The sequence below is a fragment of the Papilio xuthus genome, unplaced genomic scaffold, assembly GCF_000836235.2.
Source record: "Papilio xuthus unplaced genomic scaffold, Pxut_1.1 DF826961.1, whole genome shotgun sequence".
In the NCBI taxonomy this organism is placed as follows: domain Eukaryota; kingdom Metazoa; phylum Arthropoda; class Insecta; order Lepidoptera; family Papilionidae; genus Papilio; species Papilio xuthus.
This window is the reverse complement of record NW_013531688.1, coordinates 516,046-533,382: the sequence shown is the minus strand read 5'-3', so window position 1 is coordinate 533,382 and position 17,337 is coordinate 516,046. Positions and strand designations below refer to the sequence as shown.

The 17,337-nt window shown below is 35.5% G+C and overlaps 2 protein-coding genes across 4 annotated transcripts; one reads left to right on the top strand and one right to left on the bottom strand.

Moving 5' to 3' along the window:
* Nucleotides 1-48: 48 nt before the first annotated feature.
* Nucleotides 49-13,810, top strand: Acf (ATP-dependent chromatin assembly factor large subunit). Of its 3 annotated transcripts, none has more exons than XM_013315567.1 (25): nucleotides 49-379; nucleotides 587-916; nucleotides 1,486-1,684; nucleotides 2,345-2,579; nucleotides 3,395-3,543; nucleotides 3,991-4,276; nucleotides 4,554-4,695; nucleotides 4,987-5,156; nucleotides 5,536-5,660; nucleotides 5,830-6,064; nucleotides 6,304-6,435; nucleotides 6,634-6,824; nucleotides 7,053-7,235; nucleotides 7,528-7,695; nucleotides 8,012-8,144; nucleotides 8,350-8,553; nucleotides 8,751-9,025; nucleotides 9,419-9,531; nucleotides 9,855-10,048; nucleotides 10,407-10,493; nucleotides 11,520-11,628; nucleotides 11,980-12,044; nucleotides 12,116-12,255; nucleotides 12,570-12,733; nucleotides 13,012-13,810. In XM_013315567.1, exons 1-25 carry the CDS (start codon nucleotides 267-269, stop codon nucleotides 13,175-13,177), a joined length of 4,308 nt encoding a protein of 1,435 aa, XP_013171021.1. In that variant the 5' UTR covers nucleotides 49-266; the 3' UTR covers nucleotides 13,178-13,810. The 3 variants fall into 3 exon arrangements, with proteins under 3 accessions (XP_013171021.1, XP_013171020.1, XP_013171022.1); XM_013315566.1 differs by having other exon boundaries at nucleotides 3,359-3,543; XM_013315568.1 differs by lacking the exon at nucleotides 10,407-10,493 and having other exon boundaries at nucleotides 3,359-3,543.
* Nucleotides 13,811-15,635: 1,825 nt separating this feature from the next.
* Nucleotides 15,636-16,779, bottom strand: LOC106120002 (reduction of Rh1). The gene is made up of 3 exons (XM_013315152.1): nucleotides 16,622-16,779; nucleotides 16,270-16,448; nucleotides 15,636-15,784 (listed from the first exon to the last, which is right to left on the bottom strand). Exons 1-3 carry the CDS (start codon nucleotides 16,762-16,764, stop codon nucleotides 15,714-15,716), a joined length of 393 nt encoding a protein of 130 aa, XP_013170606.1. The 5' UTR covers nucleotides 16,765-16,779; the 3' UTR covers nucleotides 15,636-15,713.
* Nucleotides 16,780-17,337: the final 558 nt, after the last annotated feature.

Below are 17,337 nucleotides of genomic sequence, written 5' to 3'. Positions count from 1 at the left end.
TTACAAACTCTAGAAGTGCGTCAACACAGTTCATATGTTTCTGGCGTAAAAAGAAGCGCCCAGCGCGCCGTTTTTTGGCTTGTCAACCGAAACCACGCAACAATTTCTCTGTATCTTGATAAATGTTACTATTTTTCTCCAGTTTTACATAGAAGATTACGTTTATCAATGTGCTGCACAACTCGTAATGTAAAACGGCCAAAGTGTTTTTTGTGAAACATATTGCAAATTACTTTTCCCACCGTAGTGACCCGCGAACTCTTAACATGCCTCTATTGAAAAGAAAAGCATTTGAGAAATCGACGGTGTCTGAATACCTTCGCGACGACGATGAGGTCTTCCACTGTGAGATCACCGACGAGATATTCAAGGATTATGAGTGAGTTTGTTTGTATGCAATGTTTTCGCGCATTTCTCGTGTTTTTGTGAATTATATTGCGTGTATCATTGCGAGATAGACCGTTGACATTGCTTCCGCGCCGCTGCTCTTGTACTAACGCAAGCGTGACATAATATGTCACCGTTCGATTTAATATGTTGAAATTTAGCGATATTATTATAGTTTTGTTTAATGTTTACTTTCAAGGGAGTATTGCGAGCGGATTATCCTGGTTAACTCCATGGTGTGGACATGTGAGATGACGGGGAAGAACAACTTGACATACGCCGAAGCTATGGATAGTGAGAAAGCTGCAAGGAAGTCACTAAAAGATTTTCCTATGGAGCTGCGAATACCAATATTATACTTGGCAGCAAAGACCAAGAGATGTTCATTTGCTGAGATGTCAGAAGATGTATTTAACTTTGTGAGAGAGAGATACTTTGTTGGAGAGTCAGTTGAAGCATGTCTGGAAGGTGATCAGTGGCGGGAAGCCCACATACTGTCAGTCACAGTCCAGAAGCAACATCCAAATAGGTTAATTGCTAAATTTATTACATTTATACAGTGTATAATGTTATTGGATATTTTAAAAACATTGAATCAAAATGTTATACCAAACTAGTAAATGCATACCATATCCATGCCCCATTTATTTTATTTTGAAAATTGTAATCATAAATAACTGGCAGCTGCAAAAAGATAGTAAGAAATTAATGTTTTTTTTTGTAACTGGTACATATGATTGATAAACATATGTTTATCTGATATCAATTGATTATTAAGGTCCATAGTCATATAACAATTCTAATAAGAATTTAAAATTAGAACAATACATATCTATATTAAAACAAATTGAAAATGATGGCTATGTACAATATAATAATTTAATTTTGATTAAATATTTATAAAGATCTAAAAAAATCTTATGAGAAATTATAAGATATAAAGAAACTCTAATAAGATGTTAATAAGATCACTAATAAGTTCTAATCAGATCTTCGAACAATGGATAACACAATATCTATGTTAAGAAAGTACTAAAATAAAGTACAAAAGTAAAAAAATAAATCTCGAATCTTGAATTTTTACATAACATTTTTCAGCACATCAACACCTCCAGCATCTTCATATTGTTATGAAGTAGAACAGTTCCAAGAGTTGGAGCAGACCTCTGCTGGCCAGATGGGTACCGCTCCATATGACCGTGTTCGGCGACGTAAAGGTGTCTATTCACGTGATAAAAATAGACTCTTTCTCAAACAATTTGTTGAACAAGGATCTGGAGGAATCATAACTATAAAGGTAACTTCACTATTAATATATCCAATTCTTATTGGCATAAAGCGTAAAGTGTGTTAAATAACATAGATATAATCCATAGTGAGACGTCTGTGGCTCAGTGGTCAAGCACTTGACTTGCAATCTGCAGGTCCTGGGTTCAAATCCCGCCATGTACCAATGTGTTTTTCGATTTCCGATTTACATATGTACATTTATCCGACGTTCTTACGGTGAAGGAAAACATCGTGATGCAACCTGCACATATCTGAGAAGAAATTCAAAGACATGTGTGAAGTCAACCAACCCGCACTTGGCCAGCGTGGTTGAGTATGGGCTAATCACCCTTAACTTAGGGTAGGCTCCGAGCCCCTCGGTGGGGACCTATAGTGAGCTGATGATAATGAATCCATAGTATGTTCTACATCAGTGTCAAATGTCATCCAGATCCAATTAAGCCGCAGATATCTTCTAACAACAAATATCTATCCATCCATACATCCAAAAATTTGCATTTATAATATTAGTAATGATAGTAGTAGTTTCAAGGCTGTGATATAATTGCCAAGTGCTAATAGATATATAATATAATATGGAGAACTGATCGCCAACCTTCGCTAGTCGGAGAGGCACCTCAAGAAGAAGAATAGATATATGACTCACATATCAAAATGTCGTTTACAGCAATCAGCAATGGAAAAATACAACATAAACAAAGTAAATTTCAATCAAATATTTACCGGAAGTCCACCAGAGTTTGCATCATCAAAGAAATTATTAAAAACAAGTATGTCACCACCGAAAGCAAAGCCAGGATCTGCAACTAAGCTTAACAAATCATTGAAAAAAGTTAGTCCCGATAAGAAAGGCAGACAGGAATCAATGGATAAGTTTGTTAAGAAGACTGATAAATCTGAAGGTAAAATGTTCACTGTAATCTGACAAATTTATAAAGACATGTGACTTATAAAATTGACAGAATGTTCTATTAAATTATTCAAACTGTAGTGAGACACGCTAAACTGATATATAAACACTTAAACACTCACGTATATTCGTCCGGTGGCGGCACCGACTAGTTTCGGGCCCATCGGGGTATAATAAGTACCTGGATGACCGAGCTTTGCTCGGTATTTGTGATTTTTTTAAATTATGTTTTTTGGAAATTATATTTAAGTACGAATTACTAATAAAATGATGAAATATGAATAATATTTTTCGATCTTACCGATAGAAAAAGATAAGTTTATGTTTAAGTTGATTATCGATAAAACACAAATAGTATGACATTTTCTAAAAATGATTCCTAGCTAGAACGAATTATTGCCCCCGAAACCCCCTATGTACTAAATTTTATGAAAATCATTGGAGCCGATTCCGAGATTCCAATTATATATATACATATATACAAAAATTGCTCATTTAAAGATATAAGATACCAGTACCACTCATCCTGTTGAAGGGCCCCTGATGGGCTCGAAACTAGTCGGTGCCGCCACCGGACGAATATACGTGAGTGTTTAGCCGTGTTTATATATCAGGATGTTCTATGTGCTATTTTACTTTAGTGTCACTAAGTGTAAGTTTGTAAATCAGTATTAAATTTAAATAACTATTATTTCATTGCTGATACAAACTTCTTCCTTTAGTAAAATTAATTTTAAATTAAAAAAAAAATTAACGATATTAAAAAAATAGCATCACCCAAACCGAAACAACCAATGGATCCTGAAGCCAGAAAGAATGCTCAAGAGTTAGTAGAGAAAATGCGAAGAGCGGAAGACCAGTTGAGACAGCGCAAGGAAGAAGAGAAAGCAAAAAAGAAAGCACATCTCAAAGAGTGGCAGAGAATCAAAGATGACCAAGAGTTGGAGGATCATAAGGTACTTTGTTCTTCATAATAAAAATGTAAAACTAACTAAGAAACACACTAGTGACATTTTAACTGCGCCAATTGTAGGTCTGTCTCTGCCTACCCCTCTGGGTTACAGGTGTGAGTTGTGTATGTTTGTTTTGACATTATGAGTTTTAAAATTGCCTCTGATTTTAAATACGGACACCTATATTTATGCACTAGTTGTTGCCTGCCACTGCATCCGCGCGTTATTTAAAAGAAATCAGTAGCCTATGTGTTCTTCCAGGCTCTGTTCTATATGTATACCAAACTTCATACTGATCCATTCAGCTGTTCTAGTGATACCTTCAAACAAACATCCATCTAAACATTCGCATTTATAATATTAGAAAGATTGTAGTCCAATTGGAAAACTAAAGTAGTTTTTTTTTTTTTACAAAAACTTTGTCATTGACATATGACATTAATTTTCCAGGTGATACCACAAGCAACACCGGTACAAGTTGAAGGCATACCGCACAAACATCTCGGCGATTTTCTATCTATCCTAGAATTTGTTCATATGTATAATGACATACTCAAAGTAAAAGATGTATTTCATCAAGACTTTGATTTGGAGTTGTTCAGGAAATCTTTGACATTGAAGGAGCATGCGGGAGCATTCAGTGATCTCGTACAGATGTTTCTAACTACAATATTCACATTGCAAGAAGATGAAGCGGAGGAATATAATGAGAACGGAAGAATGCAGGAGTCTACAGGTAAGAAATGTTTGAAATAAACTGTCGGATTCTGAGACCAAAATCATGATTGATAAAACGGAGATAATGTATATTTTATACAGAGTTTTTGGTCTTAGAAACCTATAGTCATTCGTTAAGTGGCCAATTAGCAATTAAGTTTGTGGCAGTTATAGTTGAAGTCTTTAAATTAAACTCTCTGTATAAAATTATAAAAATTTCCTGTTTATCTATATGTATTAGTACATCTAATTATTTCTAAAACAACTTTTAATATCAATAAATTAATATGTTTCAGGGGATGCAGAATTAGAAACAGATATAGGAGTATCAAAGGCGATAGAATTGGCTACGAAGGCCAGCAAGTGGTCCCAGACGTACCTCGGTACGCCGCTAGGTAAACTGCCCCTCGATCCAACCACCGTCACTGAAGTACTCAGGTAACGTACAAAATACAGTTACGTAGAATAAGTTAAAATATTTGATACCTTCTAAAGTAAGTTAAATACAAGTCATTTCTTCAAATTAAAAAAAAACTATTAATAAATTTAGCTTGTTACCCGAGGATAGTGTACCTTCCCAACAGTGTAGGAATTTTTCAAATCAGTTCAGTAGTTTCTGGGCTTATTCAATGCAAACAATCAAATCTTTCCTCTTTATAATATCAATTAAGATAACTACTCTGTTATAAGAAAAAAAAGCTATATAATTTATTTTTGTTACCTTTTCAGATTATATATGCTGTCGTCGGGCGGGGTGAGCGGCGGACGCAACGCGGCATTCCGGTCAGTGCAGCGCGGTGGTTACACCGGTGCTGATGATGCAGCGCTGCGCCTGCGTATCACTAAGCCGGCGGTGGTGCGCCGACTGGCCTCCGTACACGTTGCTGACTTGCCACTAGGTATTGTTTCACCTAAAGCTTATCTTATTGTCGGACACAGAGACGTTAATTGGTAACTAAACGCGTCCCATAGTAAGATATTAAAACTAACAGGCTAGTTAACTAAAACAACTTTTAGTACGAGAAATCAATGGCAGGCGGCCTTATTGTTTCGCCTGCTAGAAACAAAATAAAATATGGAAATCTGATCGCCAACCTTCGTTATTCGGAGTGGCTCCTCAAGACGGAGAAAACAATGAATATTTAGCTTTTTGGTCCTTTGAGTCGGATTATCGCTTAAAGTTTCATATATAAAACTTGATTCATTGAATGAATTTAATATAAGTTAGTAAAATGGTGATTTTTAAATAGTGGTTTTCTTTATATTTGATACTTGCAGAGGACAAGTTTCTTATCCTGCAATGCCTCATGAACCAAGTGCTGAGTTACGCAACCGTGCGTGACATCACTGAAGAGCGCCTCGAGGAGTACAAGATTACCAAACAGTCACTAAGGATGCTGCAGGTATGAAATGTTCTTACAAATTTACGATAAGACCCCAATATTTAATCTTTGGAATTAATCCGAAAATAAGTTTAAATACTTTTTATCAAACGGAATACAAAAATTATTTGATCATTTACCAAATATTACGTAATATTTTTTTATTAATATTTTTTAAATTAATTTCTAGATAAATGAACGTAAACGCGAAGTACAATTAGTAGCAACACGTCAGGAGTTAAAGAAGGAAGCTCAAGCCACAAAAACGGAACAGAAGTTGTCAGGAGATCAAGCCAAAGTGATAGACGAACAACTCAAGATATCTATAGAGAAGTTAAATAAAAAGAGTGAAGTTAAAAAACATGAATATGAGAAGAAACTCAAAGAGTTACAGCTGTCTCTCTTTAAGTACACTTCTTATGTTGGTGAGTGTCGTTAAATCTGTCGTAATTATTTGAAATTACATCAAATTAATATCTTATTATCTTACTAATATTATAAATGCAAAAAAAATTTAGATGGATGGATTTTCATTAAATGTGGCACAGATGTAGAACATAGTCTGGAAAAACACATAGGCAACTGATTATGTTTTATTTAATACCGCGAGGACGGAGTCGCATGCGACACCTGGTGCACAATAATATAAATAAATATTTTGTAGGTATGGACCGCGCGTACCGCCGCTACTGGGTGATGCGGCGCGTGGGCGGCTTGTTCGTGGAAGCTGGTGATGAGGAACGCGGCCTCTGCAGGCACAAGCTGTCCAGTCCGCATCTCATGAGGGAGGAACGAGGTCTGTACTATACCAAAATACTGACAATCTTAATTCTAAGAAGTTATAGGCGTTAGTAACAAGAAATCCAAATTACGCAGTTAAAAATGTAGTGAATTATTGCTTAGGTGAACAAAAATATTTTTGTTTATTTTTAATTTTTGCTTATATAGCAAAATAAACGACACTAATATTAAAATTGTTAAAATATATTTCCAGCTGGAAGTGACAAAGAGAACGAATCGGCGGCAAATCTTCGCGGCTCACCAAAGAAGCCGTACGTCAACGGCGTAGGCGTGAAGGTGGGCGGGGCGGAGGGCGGGGCCCCGGCGAACGCGCACGCACTGCAGCGAGCCAGGGAACTCATGTTGTGCACTTCTGATATCAACACGTGCTATGTACATGGCAAGGTCAATATTAAACAAGAAAATAACATGAACTAATAATTAACATCTCTTAAAACAATTTTAACAACTTTAAACTTAGTCGATATAAAAATTGACTAGGTAAATACGATTTCTATATACATACATACATACTTCTATATACATTTAGTTTACAATTTGAAAATTTCCAAGGTTCAGTCATTTTATAATCTGTCGATGTTAATAATTAATAAGACGTTAACGGTGTTACAGGTGGACCGGCCACACTGGTCAGTGTACCATACGGAGGAGCAAATTGGTGCACTTTTGGCGGCACTCAATAAGCGAGGTCTGCGCGAGAACGAGCTGAGACACGGCCTCGAGCAGGACGGCGCGCATCTCCTCACGCACGTCGCCAGCTGTCCGCTACATCTGCTCAATCCTACTGTCGCACCTGTAAGTTGTACTTACAATTAGAAAAAATGCCCGACTAAATTTCCCTACAACGCTCGAGAAAATCAGCTTAGGCTGTAGACATACAAGAACTTTTAGTTAAGCTAAATTTAATCTATATCAAATTTTTCAAGGCTAAAAGCTAATGCACCTTTTTAGCTTAACCTTTAGCCTTGAAAAACGTTAAATAGGTTTTATTCTGTAAATATCAGTCAATTTTTCGTTCAACAACAAATTGTGGAATTAAACAAAAAAAAATAGTGAGAAATAAGCCGTTATATGACGTTTTGTGCAGCCTCCTGCTCAGCCGTCGCAGCACATGACGCGGCGACGCTGGCAGCCGTCGCTGAGCGTGCCCGCGGACACGTCGCTCAGCGAGGCACTCGAACTGTCTCTGCGGGACCACATACTGGAGCTGGAGGAGAAGATCTTCCATGGATGTTTAGGAGCGCTTAAAGTTAAGGTAAGAATTATAACTACCTTACTACTGATAGTTGTCAAGTTTCCTAGAAACTTCCTTAGCTCGCAATTAATTTCAAATTAGATAATAAAAATAATATATTAAAAAACCTTCTTGGTTCTATAATAGTTATCGTGGTTTTCTGAGGCCAAAATCTCCGTTTGTTGTTCTAAGTTTTGTCAGATATGATGGGATGGCTCTATATTTTTTTAAACAGATATTTTGGTCTCGGAAACCTACGATAAAGAAATCTACGCTATATGAAATTACTCTAAAAAACAAAGTAATTATGGTAATTATATGAGAATGTAATTGTTAGGACCGCGAGGCGTGGCGCGGCACGCTGATGCTGAAGGGATACGACAAGCAGGCGGAGTACCTCACCTGGGGACCTGGACAGAAGTACAGGGACGACTATCATCAGCCTAATGGCGTGCTCAAATTACCTAACGGTGAGTTATCTTAAGTTTACATAGATGAATGGATGTTTATTAGAAGGTATCTGCAAAAGGTCTGCATGAATCTTGCTGATATTTGGCATAGATGTACAATATACCCTCGAAGAATACATAGGCTACTAATTGAGTATTTTTTAATCCCGAGCAGACTGAGTCGCAGGCGACAGCTAGTATGTTAAAAACAAAATATTATTTACAGATGTAGACAAAGAAGAAATGGAAGCGATACCAATAAACAGATACCGTGACCCTGGACACTACTTAGATGCTCCAAGGGTGAACGGAGTCAAGAATGGGCATGAGGAGACACGGGAGCCAAGTGCCGAGGTAGTGCGCGGTCTGGCCTGCGCGCTGCTGCAGGTCTCCCAGGCTATACACCATAAGTACCTGAAAAGACCTCTAGGTAAGTTATATTCAAACATCTTGGCGATTCGGAACATCGTACGAGTCACTATTTCAAATTCATTTGGAGCACTGGTACCATTTCTATCTCCAAATTATTTTTAAGGATCATATTCATAACAATTCTCCGACATATTATATTTGAATAATAATCCTAAAGTATTTAACATTAGTTTAAGAAAATTCTGTCTCTCGCAGGTTTAGACGACAAAGAGCGTAAAGATCGTGAAGCAAAGAACAAGCCACTCGACCTGGAAGCGCTGGAGAGATGGGAGGTGTCTCTAATGGAGTGCAGGAGCTTCGCACAAGTTGTCCTTCACCTCCTGACCCTGGACTCCAGCATCACCTGGTCAGCAAGTATACTAAATGCCAGCTGCAGGATCTGCCGTAGAAAGACCGACCCTGATAATATGCTGCTCTGCGACGGATGCAATAAGGGACATCATTTATACTGCCTCAAGCCTAAACTATCGGTTTGTTTAATTTATTTATTACTTACCCTCAAAAGCCGTGTATACTTCATTTCAAATATGTTGGCGGCTCAAGGTCGATGTTCCGAGCCGCCAAGATATTTGAAAACCTTTATACTTGATTTTGAGTGCAATGTTTTAATGTATTTTGTCAATTTCATGCGTCCAGTGTATGTTAGGGGCGAGGGTGAGTTGTAATTAGTGAAATGTGTGAGATTTTTTTTATAGTTATTTGCTTGCATTTATATTTATATTTACTATTATGAATTAGTTAAGCTTATTTTTAAGTAATAATTTAGGAGAAATGCAAAATGCTAGTGTTACGAAATAACTTTTTTGTATTTTGTTAATTTTGCAAAGTTATATATGTAGGTCTTATCTTATAATTATTTGCAGAAAGTACCTGACGGCGACTGGTTCTGTGACCAGTGCCGGCCGAGAGAGAAGACGCCGAGGAGAAAGAGGAAGTTGTTCAGTGACGATGACCTTGAAGATGACCTTGACGACAGGTGAGCAGTCGCTTTATTGAAAAGTGATATTAGAATCACATTGTTACAAAAAAAATTGGTGTTTTTTTTAATAACTAGCTGTCGCCCGCGACTACTTGCGAAATTTAAAAAAAATCTATAATAATTATTAGCCTACCTGTTCTTCCAGACTGTGACTTATATGTATGCCAAATTTCAGCGAGATCCATACAGCCGTTCTCGAGATACCTTCTAACAAACATCTATACATCCAAATATTCGCATTTATAATATTAGTAAGATTTGGCAGATTTTGAGTAGGAAATAAATAATGAAAAGCATAATAGAGATGTGTGTTGTGTCAGTGTGGGCGTGGCGGAGGGCGAGTTGGGCGAGGTGGGCGGGGCGAGACTGGAGTGGGGGTCAGTGTGCGGGGCGTGCGGGAGCGGGGGCAGGCTGGGGGCCACGTGCCGGGCGTGCGGCGCCAGGTGTCACGCGGAGTGCGTCTCACAGCGGCGAGCACTCTGCAACACTTGCTCCAGTAATGGATCACGTAGAGGTAAACAGATATACATATCTGTAAATGTAATGGGTATTTAAATTGGAATTTTGCAGCAACATGAACTTTATAAGAGCGCTTCAGGTGCTTTGGTCTTAAAAAATATGATTGAGTTTTGTTTGTGATAACAATTAAATTACCGTGGGTTTTTGAAGTCAAAATATATGTACAAACCTTTGAGATAATATAGATAACATGTTATTAAAAAGTCTTAATAATAAGATATTGTGGTCTCAGAAAGCCACGGTTAATTGTAAAGTTAAGTTAGATAGAGCATATAAGTCAAGAATACGGAGTGCTTTACTATAAGTAATCTACACTAAGGGTCTGATTTAGTAATAATTTATTATATGTAAAGAGCACACTGTACGTCGGTGCGCGGCGACCGCGATCAACAACATCCACGAGTACGCGCGAGTGCTTGACGCGCCGGTGGATACCTCGGGTTTGTCACATCATAAGACATCACCCCATAATCCCTACCCCTTCCTCTACAACCCCTACTAATAAGTATAGTACCATTCAAACTTTAAGGCCGCTCACAATTTTGCTTCATGACACTGCGCAATAAGGAACATTGTATTAGGAGCACCCGAAAGCGACATTCTATGCGATGATGTATGAAGGTGGAAGTAGTGAAGGTGTATTAGAATCGTTTCAAATGTCTGTAATCTCTGCTTATCCTTTTTTGGTTATGGGTGTAAGTTAAGTTGTTGGCTGTGAACACTACAATATTAGGTCACAGCAGGATGTAAGAGGATATAAGTATGGAGAACACACGAGGATATGCCTTTATTTCACAGTTGGCCGACCTGCAAAGATACGCACTTGTATACTCGAGCCGCTATAAAGTTTGAATTGTATAATACATCCCTATCTACCCTTTTTATTTTCAATCATAATAACCCTTCACTAAGACACCTTTTCTCTAAAACAATTGCTTCACGCCTACTTACCCTCTTTTGGTTTGATCACCTTCATGGAATGTCCAAAGTCTCTGCTTTTGGGTCCATTTCTTTTCTTCATTTTTGGTTGCTATGGTTTTATTTTCTTTTGCAATTTTTTGTTGCATTGTTGATTTATTTGCTAGCTACGTAAAAGCAAAGTAGAAGCTATCACAATTGATAAGGATTAAATGTTTTACTAAATATTGTGGTGTGAACAGAGATGAAAAATATTTGTTATTTCTAAAGTCTGTGATGTGGAATAAAAGTACACGGTGGAAATTTAAATTTCTTAATTGTTCTTTAATTTTGGATATATTATGAATACTAACATAGTGTTTTTACAAGACAATGAAATACTCCAGTGTTTGAAAATTTTGTCACTGCTTCTCAATAAATTGTTGTTTTTGGGTGGCGTTGCATTTACTATCGCGCACTGTTTTTTATCATTTTCATTTCTGCTAATTAGCTTGATATTTTTATAATCAAACATAAATACAAATATTTACTTATTACTCTTGTTTTAGATTCTGAAGATAGTGAATATAACACAGCATTGGTCAAACTGAAAAAACGTAACTCGCGGAGCAGTAAAGATGAATCACCGGTACCAAATGGCGCTAAGAGAGGGCGCAAGTGAGTTCAATACAAAATTATATTTATACTACCCCAGAAACTTAATTAGTAACATATGTGTTCTTCCAGACTATGTTCTACATCTATGCCAAGTTTTAGCAAAATCCATGCAGCCGTTCTATAGATACCTTCTAACAAACACCCATCCGTCCAAACATTCGCATTTCTAATATCAGTAGGATCATCTGTATTACCTTGGGGATAGTGTAGTGTCCCAACAGAGGATTTTTTTTTTCAAATTGGTCCAGTAGTTTTGGAGCTTATTTAATTCAATCAAACAAATCTTTCATATTTATAATATTAGTATGGAATATTAAAACTATCTATATTTACAAATTTAAACTTTTACAGGCCTAAAAATCTGTTGAACGGTACACCTGGCAGAAAGTCTAAATCACTCACTAATGGTCATCACGGTGAGTTGATAAATTCTATCTTGAATTTTTACTGCTGAGAATTTCTCTACCTTGGTAATAATGTATTGCAGAAGAAACAGTTTTAAGGAAGAGGTCCAGTCGCCGTGAACCCTCAGTCAGCTTGCACACAGACAAGCTGGAGACGCTGCTGCATGATGCCATGAAGCACAAAGACGCATGGCCCTTCTTAGACCCTGTTTCCACTGAAGACGTAAGTTACATATAAACTTACAGTCTAATTGTGGATTTCTGATACCAAAATACCCGTATAAGATATATTGTCATCTCTGTTTTGTCAAAGACGAAAGACTGGGATGACGGTATGTTTTATACGGTGATTTTGGTCTCGGAAACCAACAGTAAGCTCGATATTATATACCTCATTTAGTTATTCAATTTTTATATACACTATTTTTTTTAATATACACAATGTTTTTTATACACTAGTAATTAAACAGCTTAATTACAATTATTATAGTCAATATTAGAAAATAATAATTATAACATAGTGACTGTTATAACCAGGTGCCAGATTACCTTGACGTGATCAACGAGCCCATGGACTTAACTCTAGTGCGGGAGAAACTGAGTGAAGGACAGTACGCGGCAGACACAGACCTGCTGGCAGACGTCGCCCTCGTCTTCTACAACTGCTTCACTTACAACAAGGACACGCATCCTGTCGCCAAGTATGTACACACAATAACTGGATTATGTACGCATGCGGCCATCTGAAGTCGCCGAAATGGCGAGGTGTCCGCTGCCCATACCCATCCGCAATTGTAGATGCGTTGCCTTCCTTTAATTGACAGAGGAGGATATGCACATAATGAAAATATTATATTTTCCCTTTGTATGCGCCCTCCATCAAATCCACTTTCATATTAGTCCTCTGGAACACACACTCATCCAAAATTTATCAAAGAACATTTTCTTTTGTTATACCAATACTGACATTATCTTCCAGAGCTGGCTACCGACTAGAGAAGTATCTGATAAAGCGCTGCACAGAACTAGACCTGCCACCTCTACCACCAACAGTACTTGATGAAGAAGTAGAAGAACCAGTCAAGAGGAAGTATCAAGATGAAATTGATGAGGACTCCAAAACGAAGCGAGCAAAACTAAAGTGACATAAATGGTCCCATCTTACAGACAATGTGGTGTACTGACAGTGTTTAGTGATGGTGTTTGTGATTGAAATGAAAGATTGGTGTGATGAATCAGATTGGTGATGTATTTATTAAGTTGCCGTCTTGTTTTGTTTGGATTGGTTTTTACAAAGACTTCCAATGGTTATCCTCTGATAAATTCAAAGCTGTCTCGTTTTTCAATAGCAGACGGATGTTATATTATTGCTGATTTCAAACAAACAACAATATGAAAAACACATTAGTAGTAAACTTATTTTGTTAATGTATTTATTTATGACCCTAGCTTTATATATGTTGTGATTATTTTGCAAGGTTATTTTATTGTATAATTTGGTATTTACATGATAAATTGTCGTTTTGAAGAAGTGATTTGATAAAATTATGTTTTTTTTATCTGTGCTGAGGAATGTCACAAAATTGAAATACTGTCAAATTAATTTTGATGATCCAAAATTTGGACAAATACAAACATATGGCTGTGGTCTTGCATAATAAACAGGTATTAGAATGAATTTGAAAGTATACCCACTTGAATAGAATAATTTGTGAACCTTACATTGTTTTTGTTTTTACTTAATTATTGAAAATTTTGAGCTAAAGGTAATATGACGATTTTTTGTACTTTCCAAAATAATAAAAATTGATTTATGTTTTTTTTTTACTTAATATAAAATACTTGAATTGCGAAATTGATGTTGATTGATAAAAAAATATTTAATTTTTGTTTTTTTTTTAATATATAAAGTTACGTTTGTCGTGATAAAAAGACAAGTGTAAAAAACAGTTTTTGTTTAAAAAATTTAAATGCACAAATTAGAGCGTATTGACAATATTAAAGAATATAAACACAAAAAATAACACACCATTTTTGTTAGAAAAAATAAAAATGTAAACAGCAATTTTGCGTTACAAAACACGCTGTATATGTAAAAAATACAACCAAAGCGAAAAATACAAATTTAATTAGAATCTTTAAATATTCCACTAAATTTTAAGTGTAAATATTATTTTTTTAATTAGATTAGGAAATAAATACTCTAATGGTGTGTTCAAATTGACCACAGAAAGTGCCTGTTGCCGGAGTCAATTCACAATAACTTAGTCATAACAAGTTAATAAGATAAATATTTGGACAAGAAATTAAAATGTTAACTTCAAGTATGCTGCATGCTATGAGATTTTGGAGCTTGAAGTATGCACATATTGAATTTAATCTATATTTGTACTGTAAATGTAATTTTCCATGCAAATAATCATATTTCAAACATATAGCCATCAAATATTGTCATATTAATTGATTAAAACAATTTGATACTTGATGAACCGCTCAATAAGTTGAAAATTAATTGCATCATGAGAAAAGTACCTATTGTATATGCCCTTTTGTGCATTGCAAAAAATATTTGTCAATTTTTTTATATAATAGCACATTTTATAGATGAAGTGGAAGCATTGACATTGTTTCTGTGCATTTAGTTTTTGGACCTCATTTAATTGTATGTACTGCTCACGTTTTATATAACTAGTTTAGATTTAGTTTAAGTTGTGAAAATTGTCAATTTTGAAATATCGGTGTTTTCTTTTAACTGGATCTGTTTTGTTTTTTTTGACTTGAAATGGATGCTATTTGACAGTAACTAAGGTAAATTTCTTTTTTTTTTGTATCAAAACTGAATATATTTTATTTTAGTATTATTATGTTTTTTAATAAACATCTTAGTGAAACTTGGCCAAAGGCAACATTAACAGTTCCATATAGATGCATTGAGTTTTAATTCTCTTTTGTTAGTACAATTGTAATGTGTAATTTACTTGTTTTTATTAGTTCAACCGGGAATATAAAAACCTCGCCATATTGCACATATGCAACTAAATTTGCTTAGAGAGTGATGTGATAAATGTCTTTGAACTGACCTTGGGAAGATTCTCGTATTCTTGGCGAGCCTATACTTTAAAAACCTCATTATATAAGCCCAATATCTAATTATTAATGATTGTATTCTTTATTTCAAGCTATGCTCAGGTAGTTTTACTTGAAATATGCCATTTTGTATTAAAAAATGTGAAATATATTGTGACCTTGATGTAATCGGAGCTGCGATCAAATTGCATTCCTTTATTAGATGTCAACTTCTCCAGTTTTTTTCAAGTAATCAGTCATTGTTTGCCAGCGAATATTTATTTTGTAATTTATAAGTTTGATAATAATTTATATTTGTAGTCAATAAAGCACCATCAAAGTAAAACACTTTTTTTTTTTATTTACCTACACTTATAAAAGAATGACCTCAACCGCAACAAATAGTAGGGTCAGTAAAACAACTACTTTTAAAATAATATTTACTATTATTTATGCAACATGCTTATGTTTCCCCCTACATTAAATATTGTTCACAATTTGGTTTGGTTGTTAAAATTTAAAAAAAGAAAACGAATATTGAACTAGAACATGATTTAATTTAATTCTTAAAACATAAATGGTACTGTTTTAAATTGCAACTTGGCCCTCCAGTGCTCAGTGATGGTGTTCAGCAGCCTCCTTCCTCCTGATCTCGGCCCACTTGCTAACATTCTCAGGAGAGTTCGCTGTAACAAATAAGTGATATATATATATTTTTTATAACAGAAGGGGGCAAATGAGCAGCGGGAACACCGAGGTGTTCAACGACGCCCATGGATATCAGCAATACCAGAGGAACCGCAGATATAATTCTATTTATTGGTTTAGTTCTTGACTTCATCTACATCAAGCAGTGGACTTTTGCAAGCTGTTGATAATTTTTTTTACATAGTGCTAGTTGCAATTAAAGTGGTGGTAAATGACATCACCATGAATGAAAGTATGAAAGAAATAATAGGTATCTATCAGTTCAATATTTGCAATTACTGATTGGAATTACACTAAGTTGTTTTACAGTACATACTCCATTATATATTAGCAACAAGAAATGATTTTACATAGAACTTTGTACTTGCATGTTTCTTGGGCAATGGTCAACATACTGCATTCAGTTTATAATTCAAAATTGGAATATTTTATATCGTTATAGTTAGTAAAAAAATGTTCTTACCCATCTTGTGGATCTTGTAGAAGATTGGCAGAGAAACACCAATTCCAATAAACCAGTAACGCCAGATCCATTGGTTCTGCAGATAATGTTTGATGGGGAACTGCGCAATCTTTGCCGAAAATGTATAAGGGAACTTCATAGGGCGGCGCGGAGCATCAGCCATGGTTGCTGATAGAATGCTGAAAATGAAAAATAAAGTTATTATGTAATAAATGAATTGTTCGTAAAACAAATTTGTAGAACATTATACTATCTCTAAGTAATACATAAAAATGAATTGGTATTATTAATGCCGTTATTACAATTCTAAAGTAATTTGTACATTAAATAATTTTATTAAATAAAATCTAACCTGTATTTCTTTTCAAGATTACAACCACCACAGATAATGATAAATCGGCAAACAGAACAGAATATCAACTTGTCAAGTTGAAGTAGTGTTGTCGCGTGATTGGCGAAACGATAATATTTTTTACCACACACTACCGCCACCATCCTTCATAAGATGAAAGGAAAGCGATTTAAAAAATTTCTATGCCTTCAATCTAAACCTTACGTATTTTTTAGAGAAAAACTCAGATGAATCCTACTAACAGCTTATAGAAACAAATCTTATCCTCATTTGTCGCTTTTTTTTTTCGTTTGTTGGTTGCAAGTACCGACATTACAAGATCAGATCAGATGTGCGAGATAATAGTAATGTACAAAAAGACAGAGCTTTAAATTCCGCAAACAAAAAAATTCAAATTTTTCACTTACTTAACGTGTGATAACATAAATATTCTATCTGAAGAAAATTACAAACACAACCGTTCGGTTTTTAGTTGTTTTATTTTATATTAACTTCTTGCATATAGGAACACTTTCTTGTCAAAGTTATTTACGTTCGCTCACTAACGTCGAAACATGGATAGGCGATGACCCGTGGTATTGTGTGCTCATTTGATTTTAGCCATGTTGGCGCTATCGGTAGTCGTGACCAACATAGCCTAGGTAAAAGACATATTTTTGCAACTATTCTTTATCTGATGTCAGAACTCATAAAAGGAAAAGGACAAACAGTTAAAA